We start from the raw sequence: 11,571 nt of genomic DNA, 5'->3' as shown, positions 1-11,571 counted from the left end.
TAAATAGAATCTTTTTAAAAAAGGTGTTTTAGCGGAAAGTGCCTTGAGTTGGGAGTTGACACGTGACTTCTTGGTCTCCACTGCCATGTGACAACAGTAGTTGTCTACTGCTGCTATGACAAACTTAGTAGTTTAAAACACAAGACTCACTGTCTTACGGTTTTGTAGGTGAGAAATCCGATAGGGGTCTCAATGGGTTAAAATCAAGGTGACAACAGGGTTGTGTGATGGACTCTTCCATTCCTTGGCTCTTGGCCCCTTCCGTCATCAGAGGCAGCAATGGCCTGTCACATCTTAGACACCGCGCCACCCACACACACTTCTGCATCCGTCTTCCACTTACAAAGACCCTTGAGATCACAATGGGCCCAACAAGCTAATCCAGGATAATCTCCGTATCTCAATGCCAGCTGATTAACAAACTTAATTCCACCTGCAACCTCAATTCCCAGTAACATGTACACAGATTCCAGGGAGGAGGACATGGTCATCTTTGGGTTCAGAATTCTACTTACCGCAGTGACACTGCACAAATCACTCTTCACCTCTGGTTTTGTATTTGTAAAATTATGAGCTTGGTCTGCATGACCCCTAAGGTCCTTTCAGCTCTATCAGCTAGGGCTCCAAATTGACAAAAGTTTAAATAGTTACTGTTGTATCTGGTCTTTCACTGAGTTTGGATTAAATAATTATCTAGAATAATGTAACTCTGAATGTATTTTCAGCAGTGACATCCAAGGTCTTGCATGAATCTCTCACAGTAAGTGTTGGCCAGACCCTAAAACATACATAAATTATGCCAGTTGTCAGGCAATAAACCTTCCACTAAACATCAGAATAGGAACACAAATAATAAACTTTTAAATGTATGGTATACTGTATTTAAATTAGAAGTTAACAAAGTGGTATGTAAATAAGTTTTAATTGATTCACAAGGAAGGGTTTTGATGAAAAATGAGGTGTATTTCAATTTGTTCTACTAACCCCTCCCCTCCTCTTTGAAACAGGAGTTTGCTATTCATTGGATGAAAGTAATATTAGCACAAACGGGCAACAAACTTGTGTTGCCATCACCAGTCCTCCAGGTGAAAATCATTCAAAATCAAAGAAATGAAGTGAGAAGGAACTCTAATAATAGGATTCAACTTCACTTTCTGACTTAACCAAAATGACTCCCCTAGAAGAAAAGAGTATTTGGGCTCTTTTGTTGATTAATAAAGTAGTTCTTATTCTAAAGAATAAGTGTTTTGATTAGAAAGTCAAAGTCAATATAAGGACTAAATCCGTCAGCAGTGATTTTTCAATCTGTCTCCCTAACAAGTTTTCTTACTGATGGGTCTTCAATGACCTCTGACCCTGTTATCAGATGGTAACTTCCACGAGGAAATACTTCTAAATAATATCTTAGAATTCACATTTTCTACACACTGCCATAATATGTGCACTCTGAAGAACACAGAAATATTTTTATTTTTTCATTTAATGGTGCAAAACACAAATGCTAATGACATATCTTCACATATAACTTTTCTCTCACGTTTACAATTCAACAGACTGGAACTGCTTCCACTGGAATATGGAGCATACCTATAACGAAAAGAGAACTATAGCAATAACCAGCAGAAATACTAAAACTAGATCACTCTAAATGATCACCTGAAAGCATCACAACAAGCCTAGAAAACAAACCCACAAAGAGTACCACCCCTCATTTAAGTTACAGCAAAAATTATTTTATTTGAACTACAGAAAAAGAATAGCAAAAACACATGGTTTTGATTTAAATACCTACTTCATTTTTATCTCTTGATTGGCTGAGGTAGTGATATGTGCAAGGTGACATTAATAGAAAAAAATTAAAAAGTTTTGGGTAATCAAACCCTAAAGAGCTAAGTTTGAATGTTAATATGGGAGAATAGAATGTACATTAGTGATTACTATTTTATTCAGCAGATATTTAATCAACCTAATCTATGAAAGTTGAGATTTTTAAGTGTGATTTTTATTTTACAAAAGGATTAATACTGGATTTAAAATGATATATATATATCCAATCAACTGAGCCACACTGGGGTGTGTGTACACACACCCCAGTGTGGCTCAGTTGATTGGAGCATTGTCCCATAGCCAAAAGGTTGTGGGTTCAATTCCTGGTCAGGGCATAATCCTGGGTTGGGGTCTAGGTGCATACAGAAGGCAACTAACCAATGTTTCTCTCTCTCCCTAAAAGCAATGACAATGTCCTCAGATGAGGATTTTAAAAAAAGGAAATATATCCACGAACAATGATCACTCACCATAAATGCCATGGAGGCACTGGATATAGTCCTATCAGATTTCATTAAATAATAGGATTTTGGTTTCATTCTTTAAAAAAAAATAAGTTATTGATTGACTTTAGAGAAAGAAGAAGAGAAAAAGAGAGAAACATCGATTTGTTGTTTCACTTCTTTATGAATTCATCAGTTGCTTCTTGTATGTGCCCTGACTAGGGATTGAACCTACCACCTCGAGGTATTGGGACAAAGTTCTAACCCACTGAGTCACCCTGCCAGGGCCTGGTTTCACTCAACATAATTTTCTTGCAACATAAAGCAGTGGTTAAAAATGTTTATGTAAGTGATGCTAGAGCCAAGGTACTGAAAATTCATACATTTATCACAGAAAGACAGGTGCTAAAAAGCATAAACCAATACAAAAAAGCACCCAAGTTATGTTATTTAAAAAGAGTTCAAATTAACTTGCAAAATCTATTCATTCTATAAAAATTGCATACTTACTGTATTCATATTTTAAAAGTTTATTCCAACCCATTTCTTCTTTTATACTCTAAAACATCTTCACTATGTTGCTTGATGAGCTAGAAGGAGGTAACAATTACAATTAGAAATGTAATCTTTCTGTAAATTAAAGAGGAGGAGGTAACTAATATTTATATTTTGCAAAGGAATAAGATGGATGAAAAGAGTTACAACTATTCTAGTTAGAAAGAAAGGGCTAGGAGATGCAAAAGTCCAAAAACTAAGAAAAGTATATGCGTGTTCATTATAATCTGACATACTCAATTTGACAAGACAACTCTTAAAAATTTAAATTTAACTTCTGCCAAATAAGTTACTTCATTCAGTGGGTAGTTAATGGGATGCCTTACCAGACAGGGGCTAAACCCACATAGCAAAGCAGGACTTGGTTAGTGAATGGGGTCCAGGCTGGCTGGTGGGTGGGAATTACACTTCTAACCTTAGAAATTTGACACTGTGGGTGAATGAATAACCCCACACCCACTCTGTGTGTATTGACTAGACATCACAGAGGACAGCCACTTTGTCAGAACCACTGTCTGAAAGAATACGCAACTGGAACAATGGTTGTTGACATAGGGTGACATTCACTGCAATTAAAGATTTAATTCCAATCAGAGCTCTTGGAAGCAATCAAGCTCCTTTTTAGGAAAGCTTTCCATGAAGAATGTATAAATTGGTCTATAGTGCAGCCGGCTCTGAAGTTAGGGAGAACAGGGTTCAACAAACTAATTTCTCCAAGTGTTTCTTCATCTGTTAAAGGTCAACAATAATAGTACCTACCACATAGTGTGTTGAGAAGATTAAATGAGTTTTTACATGTAAAGCACTTAGCATATTGCAAAGACCAAAAACCCCACAAACCCCCCCCCAAACAAACAAAAAGCTGCTACATACCTATATACTCAGTACAATTTCCAACAATGTGTCATACAAGCCAATGATTAAAATCTAATGTTTTGGAAGTCTAATGGGGTTTAATTTATTTTTTTATTTTTTAAATATCTTTTTATTTTTTAATTTATTTATTTATCTTTAGAGGGGAAGGGAAGGAGAGAGGGAGAGAAATATCACTGTATGGTTGCCTGTCATGCGTCCCCTGCTGGGAACTGGCCTGTAACCCAGGCACGTGCCCTGACTGGGAATCGAACCGAGATCATGTGGTTCGCAGGCCCGAGCTCAATCCACTGAGCTACACCAGCCAGGGCGCCTTTAATTTATAATAGCTTGTTCGTTAATGGGTTGTCTCCATGGCATCTGAAAAAAATGCTTTTATAAAATCCCAAGCAACCTCCATCTTCATTAATAAATAAAATAAAGAATAATAGGAGTAAAACCGCCATTGGTGACAAAACCATGCTAAGTAACAATGAATGACAGAAATTTCAACTTCATCAAATTTTCTCGATGCCAATGACATTTTTAGTCCTTGAGATTTCTCTCGTGGAGAAACACGTCATCCGCAATTTTATGCCTATGCTACCGCCCCGGAGATCGGCTCACAACATTCAATCTCACACTGATGTTTCTCCTCCCCGCTGTGTTGGGGTCGCAAGACGGCAGGGCCTACGACTTACATAGATCCACAAGAAGGCGGAAGTGCCCAAGGTCAGCCCAACTTTCAGCCAGTCGGGTTTGTCATGTAGCGGCTCCCGAACATAGAACTTTGACCGCGCCGACGCTGGAAGGGGACAGAGAGTCTGTAAATCAGTAATTTGTCACCTTGCTGCAAAACACCTAACGTTAACAAGCGCATTATCGCATTTAATTCTGCCGTTCATCCCTTCCCCCCTTAAACTGTCAAAGAAACATGTTCAAAGAGGTCAAGTAACTCGTCCGGGGCCACTAGCAGAGCCCGAGCGGTCGCCCCTGCCTCTCAGGCGCCTTCAAGGCCTCGTTTACTGGTTTTTGCAGACTCTCGAAAGACTCGGGAGTGGGCGACCCCCGGGAAGTCTCCCCTCCTGCAAAGAGGAGTCGGAGGAACCCAAGGTCCCCTCACACACACCAAGAGGGGAGGGGTGGCACTCGGAGGAGGGGTGGCACTCAGAGGAGGGGTGGCACTCAGAGGAGGGTTGGCGGAGCGTAATGGGGAGCAGAATTGGGGGTGGGAGTAGACGTGGGCTCCGGCCGGCGAAGGTCAACGCAGGACGAGCCCGGGCCGCAGCCATTCCCTGTCTCCGCGAGCTGGGTTCACCCCTGGAAGGACAGGCTGCGAGGTCTGGTCGGCCTGCACAAGGAGGGATACTCACAGCCCCCCGGGAGCCTGGCCGGGGCAAGCAGCCTAGGGAGAAACCGTAACAGCGTGGACGGCGCCATCTTGTCAGACCGGGCCCCGCCTCCCCGAACCGGGCCTCTCCGGGAGTCGGCTCCCGGGAGTCGGCTCCCGGCAGAGCGCCCCCTGGCGTCAGGAGGCGCGGTCCTCGCCGGCTCCACAGCTGCGCCGCACAGAGGCTTTAGCTGAAAATCTCAGTAACAGCCAAGTACTCGGACTCCTCTGCTCCGTCTCCAGTCTGTAAAATATGTGTGTGTGTGTGTGGGGGGGGGGGGGGGGGCGGTTAGGAAGGAAATGATTCAAGGTGTAGGTGGTGGAAAAGGGAGCGGGACGAGGAGGAGGTAGTTTATCATCTTCTCTGTCCTCTGAGAGTTTATTGCAGACCCCTCCTCTAGGGACACTCATCAAGAGACTTACTAAAAATCTACCATCAGGAGCCAGAAAACTGAAAATGAAGTGTCGTGTCTGACATGTTGATTGACTTCTGTGTTCCGGGTACCGTGCCTTAATGCATCCTATGGTTTACACGTATTGTCTCATTTCATCTTCCCAACGACTGCATGCCATGCCATGATTATTATCTTCCATTTACTGCTGGAGCTCTAAGAAGACAAGCTATTCATCCAGGCTGACATATTACACCTCACATTTGGAAAGCTCTCTTACAGTTCCTGAAGTCTGTTTACTCGCACTATAATAGTAAAGCCTCACAACCCTGTGAGGAAAAGGGAACCCTCGCATTTTAAAAGTGTCCTGACCTGCTGAAGATCGGTCCGCTGGGGGAGGTGGGTGGGACTCAGGTTCTGGTCTTCTGACTTGGGATTCAGAGGTCCTCCTTAGCCCACCTAACAGGCTGGGACAGTCTCCTGAGGCCTTGAGCTGAAGGGCAGGGCTCAAAGTGCCATTCCTGCTCACACCTTTTTAGCTGTATGATTTTTAGGCAAATTACTTAACTTCTCCATGCCTCAGTTCCACATCTGTAACATAAAACCGATCTTACAGGATCCTGTGGGGTCATCGGATGGCCTGGTTCTTGAAGTACTTGGTCTTGCCTATTAAAAGACATCACACTGATCCACAGGTTTTGTTTTTCACAATTGCACCAGATTTTTGGGCACAATTCTCATTGTGATTTGATGTCTAAAGACCTCGTAAAAATATATATAGGTAAAATTTTCATAGCTTAATCTTTCAAGCCTTATGTCATTTGGGCTAATTTTAAAAGCAAGATAAATGTTAACAAATCTCTTTTCCTTCTATATTTTCTTTAACTATGTTACTAAGAATCTTAACCAAAATTATTAACCAAAAGGTAAAATGATTGTATGATGCTTTCTGGTTCATTTTTATATGTAACTGAGGGCCACATCGATTGTTGAATTGTGAGTGGCTTTATAGTTTGTAACCTAGTTTGAGCCTCCTGGACTCATGCTCACGTAAGCACACTGCTCTGCTAATATGCTGACTCGGTTGTTGGTTCTCGACTCCGACTCCTCTTGTCCACTCAGCAAACCTTCAGCCCTATATCCTTTCTACACCATCCCTTGGAAACTTGTCCTGACACAGCTTGTGCTAGTATCCAACAAGTTGGAACAAAAGCCTTGGTTTAATCAGAGCACGCAGAGCCAGGAAGCAAATTGCTAATTTCAATACTGCTACTGGAAAAGGCCATTTTATTCTTTTGGCCCTTGGAAGCTTTACTAGTGTATATTTTGGGAAAGTGATGAAGTATAAGCACATTTCTCTCAGCGTGTTAGAGCTGATGGAACCCTACACTTGGAGTGGGCAGCTGTAGATGAAACCATATCTTGAAAAGAATCCCCATGAAGCAGTTCTGGCCAGGAGCTAAGAGGTCTGATATTTTGGTAGAAGTTGCTACAAGACGTTATTTAAGCATCTCCAGATTTTGAATGCTAAAACCTTAATTAGCAGCTAGAAAACCAGAGTTTTAGTTCCTTTACATATCTCTTTTGTGGAATTAAAGTTTGCAGGATGAATGGCTTACTTTTTTATTTTTAGTTGATTTGCAGGGGAGGTGGCATTTTGACGGTAGTCATATGCAAATATTTGGGGTAAGATGAACTCACCACCACCACCACCATCATCATCATTTAGCCCTGGATATGTTAACTTCCAGCATAGCTGTCATCCACAGCATAAATAGAATCTCCATCTGTCCAGTAGTGGTGACCTATCAGAGTAGGTATTTTATTGTTGAGTTCAAGCTATCAAGTCACTGTGTGGTCCAACTGTTATCTGTATCTGTAGTCCATTTTAACTAGGATATGAGTCACATAAATGTTGACTCACACTAGTATTCACTGAATCTTAAAAACTGGTATTTGTTATCAGCAAACTGGTATCTGTTACCAAAAAGTATGTAACATTTGCCAAACTATATCGCTGGCTCAACTATTTAGGTGCTTAGCTTCTGATGGAAACTACTGTTTGTTTCAAAGACCAGAAAATTTCTTCCTCTAGGGGAAAAACAGTGTATTATTTACAGGAGAAATTTAGAAAACCATAGCACATAGTACTGCTATAGGGACTTTTGGATATGCAACTAACCCTAACCCTAACCCTAAACCTACCATAACTCTAAACCTAACTGTACCATTAACCATAAACCTAACATTAATCCTAAATATAATCCTGGCCCTAACCCTAACCTTACACCTAATCGTAAAGAATATCCTAAACCCAAACACAATTTGAAGTCAGACAGTCTACCTTTTTACAGTTCAGTTAAAAGAAAGACCTTTCAAAAGGGGGCAGTGAAGTTCAAAGATTACTACAAACTAACTGTTTTTATGAATTCTAAGTGTGTTCTTATGTTTATTTTTTTAAGTTAAGATTAAAAACTGGCCATATTCCAAAATAATTTTCTTAATGAAACTTTTGAATAGAAATCACAGAAACTGAGGCAATTCCAGGCTTTGACTACTAAAACCTTATTAATGGCCCATGCAAAGTTGAGGGCAATTGAGATACTGGAAAACCCCAGCATTAGTCCCAGATTTTTCCACTGGGAAACATCTTACTTAACTCACACCTTCCAGAGAGGGTTAAGGAAGAGGAAGTAAAACCAGTAAAACATCTGGGTAAATAAATTTAAAAGAGGAAAGCTATGGCACATATTATTTAATGATTCATAATGTAAAGAATGCTATGGATCAAATCCAGGATCTGGAGAGAAAATAAAAAATAAAGGGGTCCTGGCTGGTGTGGCTCAGTGGATTGAGTGCCAGCCTGCGAACCAAAGAGTGATGGTCAGTTCCATTTCCAGTGCCGGCACATGCTTGGGTTACAGGCCAGGTCCCCAGTGGGGGGCGAGTCAGAGGCAATCATACATTGATGTTCCTCTCCCTCTTTTCCTTCCTCTCTCTCTGAAAATAAATTTAAAAAATCTTTACACCAAAAATAATCAAGAGTTAAAATGGCTCATACAATGTGAAAAATTGTAGATCAATAATGGAATGCTACTTGTAAAACTTAGTTCAGGAGGGTGGATAAAGGTGGAAGGGGGTACAAGGGGGATACATCGTAATGTAAAAATACGACAAAAATGAACTACTGAAATCCTTTAGTTTTACTGTGATTGTTAATGAAATGACATATATGTGGAAGAGGCCCTAGTGGGCATCTGGTCTGACCCTGCCTGCTGCAGTAGTTTCCTTAGTATCTTTGGCAGATACCCTTAGGCTTCTGAGATTTCTGGTGACAGGAAGTTCAATGAGGCCCAATATAAAGCACTAGCTGGCAGCCAGCTCCAGAGGAGTCGGTGTCCCTAACTCTACTACCCCAAGATAACTTAGGCGACAACATTGCAGTGAATGGGTTCAACTATGAAATAAAAACAGTTTTACACTCAGATGCTTCTTTGGCAGTGCAAAATGACACTCCGGATATGGCTGATTACTTTTCCAAGCTCGTCTCAGGGAACAAACTAAATCACCAGTACCCCAACCAACCAAGTCCATTTTAATCGCTCAAGCTCTTTCACGGTCATGAGACTCCATTAAGCACCTTCTCTCCATATGTTTATAAGTCGTCCACTGGAGTGAAGCCTTTCCTTTCCACACCCCTACCCCGCCCCGACCCTTAACTAGGCACTTTGTCCATGCTCAAACACAGCGCTTCCTGAATACCCGCATTTTAGCCCTGCAGGCTCAAGCTATGAGCAGTCCATTCGAGAGTCGAATCAGTAGACGAAAAGGCAGTCTAACAGCGGGAAGACTATTATTTATGCAGAGGCTGTCGGAAACCAGAGACGACCATTCAGTCCCAGCTTCTTCGCTGCCTCCAAAACTTTCGGCTCGCACTGGATGGGCGGGGCTTAGGGCGACACAGCTGACCGCCGCCCACCCGCCTGCCTCCAAGTTTCCCAGGAAGCTCCAGGACAGAAGAGGTGGGGAAAGGAGGTCATCGCGCCTGCGTGTTAGAAGGTGTGACCCGGGAGCGAAAACCCTTCGCGTCCGCCATTTTGGCTGCTTCTGTCGGTCTGTTCAGTTACCACGTGAACCGCCGACGGAGACCCGTGGTGGGAGGGGGGGGAGGCGGCGGCAGCGTTAAGTGAGAAAGGAAAAAAGACAACGAGGGGAAGGGGGTGTCGGGGTTGGGCGACGCTGTGGCACCCGAGGCCTGGTGGTGGCGGTGGATCAGGGCAATCAAGGCTGAAGCAGCCAGGGAACGGCGGCGGCGGTCGGACAAACACACTGACCGAGCCGGGCGGTGGCGGGAGCCTCGGGAGGAGCCGGAACGATGCCGGCCGTGAGCCTCCCGCCCAAGGAGAACGCTCTCTTCAAGCGGATCTTAGTAAGTGTGAAGCTCCGAGCAAGAAGTGGGAAAGATTCACCCGGTACCGGGGCCTGTCACCCGTACCCTCGGCCGGACGGGCACCGAGCCACCGCGGCCCGGGACCCCGCCTTCCTACTCCTAGTCAGGCCGAATGAACTGTTTCGTCCCCTCCTTGTGGTTCCCACTTCGGCCCGTACGCGTGGGACCCGAGGCTTCTTCCTCTCGTCCCCTTGCTTCGGAGGCCGTGGTTCCGGACTAGGCCCTGTTCTCCCAGCTTCTACTTTGCCGGTTTTCATATACCCCACGGAGCGAAGGGAGGAGAGGCCCAGCATTTAGGAGGGAAGCCGGCAGTTCGGGCAGGAGTCACGGCCCGGGTGGTGCGGGAACCCTGCCGGCAGATCGGGGTGTACCCTTGGAAGGAACAGGTGGTGCGGATGCGGCACAGCTCATTCATTGCCCGAGCGCGGCTTTCCCTCGGTCGCCTGTCCCTCCCTCTTCCTCTCCTCCTGGGATTCACCTGTCCCCGCCCGGCCCGGAGTCACTCGGTGACCTGAAAGGAGGGAAGGGAAGGAGTTCAGAAGAGAAAAGGAAGCTTTCTATACGACTATCTCCTTTTGGTCAGTTGCATATTTGAGTCTTCAGCTTCTCGGCCTCTCTTTTTAACTCCTTTCTAGAGTAGGGAAGGGACATTAATTTCTTAGCTTCTGAGCGGGAAACAGCCCCACCCCATCATTCTCCCGGGGAGGTGGGGCACCTTGCTAGGGGGCGGTTCGGTAGGAAGTGAAAAGTTTAGAGCTTTTAGTTGAGACGTTCTAGACTGGGATTTTTTTTTGCAGACTGGAGTGCGTTAACACCGATGGAAAAATTTAGCAACTGGGGAAAGAGAATATAATAACTTTTGAGGTGGATCTTTTGACACTTGAAACTCACTCATTCGTTACGTCTCGAATGTGTGCGGTGTTCTTTCGTTTTTTTGGTACCATAAATGCAATGATGTTTGGAGGGACTCTTTACATCGTAAAATGTCTTGTCTCCTTGGCACTCTAATGAACACATTGTAGCACTTTGTTTGTTTGGCACTTAATTTGTGGGTTGCCCTTTCATGCAAACATTGCTTGTGAAAGAATTAACTGTATTTGCCAAACTTAAGACTTTTAACGTTTGGAGTGTTGTGTACCAAAGTGTTTGTTTTTTCTCTTGCAGTTTAAATTTATTTCACTTGTTTGAAAAGTAGAGCAACTCTGGTGATCCAATTTTTCTAGAAATAAGAAAGAGTAATCCACGTTGAACTAACTGATTTTACAAAAATATTTATGCGACTTACAGATTTCGTGGATTCATGTTGAAAAACATCAGAAAGTCACATCCAATACCATGTAACTCTTAGCTTCCTAGAAATCCTTATTGCCATTTTATTTAAGACTAATTAGAGTGTAGGTGAGACTATAGTATAGTTTTGGCAGAACTTTATTTACTTCTAAAGCATTGAAAAGAGTAGTTTGTGTGTAGCTTTGAATATTAAATAGTTTAAGAGTAGCAGTTTGAATTTAACCTCCCCCAATTCTTTTCTTACACTTTTTAAAAATATTTTATTTATTTATTTTTAGAGAGAGGGGAAGGGAGAGAGAGAGAGGGAGTGAAACATCTATGTGTGAGAGAGATTGGGGACCTGGCTCATGACCCAAGCATGTGCCCTGACTG

The 11,571-nt window shown here is 43.1% G+C and overlaps 2 protein-coding genes across 3 annotated transcripts in view; one reads left to right on the top strand and one right to left on the bottom strand.

Annotated features, from left to right (window-relative positions):
• Window positions 1-1,440: 1,440 nt before the first annotated feature.
• Window positions 1,441-5,155, bottom strand: NDUFC1 (NADH:ubiquinone oxidoreductase subunit C1). The gene is made up of 4 exons (XM_037058499.1): window positions 5,051-5,155; window positions 4,379-4,482; window positions 2,781-2,860; window positions 1,441-1,587 (listed from the first exon to the last, which is right to left on the bottom strand). The coding sequence occupies exons 1-3, from the start codon at window positions 5,115-5,117 to the stop codon at window positions 2,801-2,803; spliced, it is 231 nt and encodes a 76-aa protein (XP_036914394.1). The 5' UTR covers window positions 5,118-5,155; the 3' UTR covers window positions 1,441-1,587; window positions 2,781-2,800.
• A 4,406-nt stretch (window positions 5,156-9,561) lies between these two features.
• The window catches only part of NAA15 (N-alpha-acetyltransferase 15, NatA auxiliary subunit), a 67,756-nt gene continuing 65,746 nt past the window's right edge, over window positions 9,562-11,571 (top strand). For both annotated transcript variants that reach the window (XM_037058497.1, XM_037058496.1), the window contains exon 1: window positions 9,562-9,888. In XM_037058497.1, the coding sequence (XP_036914392.1) occupies window positions 9,835-9,888 (54 nt within the window). In that variant the 5' untranslated portion in view covers window positions 9,562-9,834. The remainder of the gene's footprint in view (window positions 9,889-11,571) is intronic.

The sequence above is a fragment of the Sturnira hondurensis genome, unplaced genomic scaffold (genome assembly GCF_014824575.4).
Source record: "Sturnira hondurensis isolate 20B ecotype Veracruz unplaced genomic scaffold, ASM1482457v3 Scaffold0010128, whole genome shotgun sequence".
NCBI classification, from domain to species: Eukaryota; Metazoa; Chordata; class Mammalia; order Chiroptera; family Phyllostomidae; genus Sturnira; species Sturnira hondurensis.
This window is presented reverse-complemented; position numbering and strand designations above follow the sequence as displayed.

Coding starts and splice junctions, on each gene's coding strand:
- NDUFC1 (XM_037058499.1), bottom strand. CDS start 5,117: ATGGCGCCGTCCACGCTGTTACGGTTTCTCCCTAGGCTGCTTGCCCCG. Junction 4,483..5,050: donor GGCCAGGCTCCCGGGGGGCT/GTGAGTATCCCT, acceptor GTCCCCTTCCAG/CGTCGGCGCGGTCAAAGTTC. Junction 2,861..4,378: donor CCGCCTTCTTGTGGATCTAT/GTAAGTCGTAGG, acceptor ACCTCCTTCTAG/CTCATCAAGCAACATAGTGA.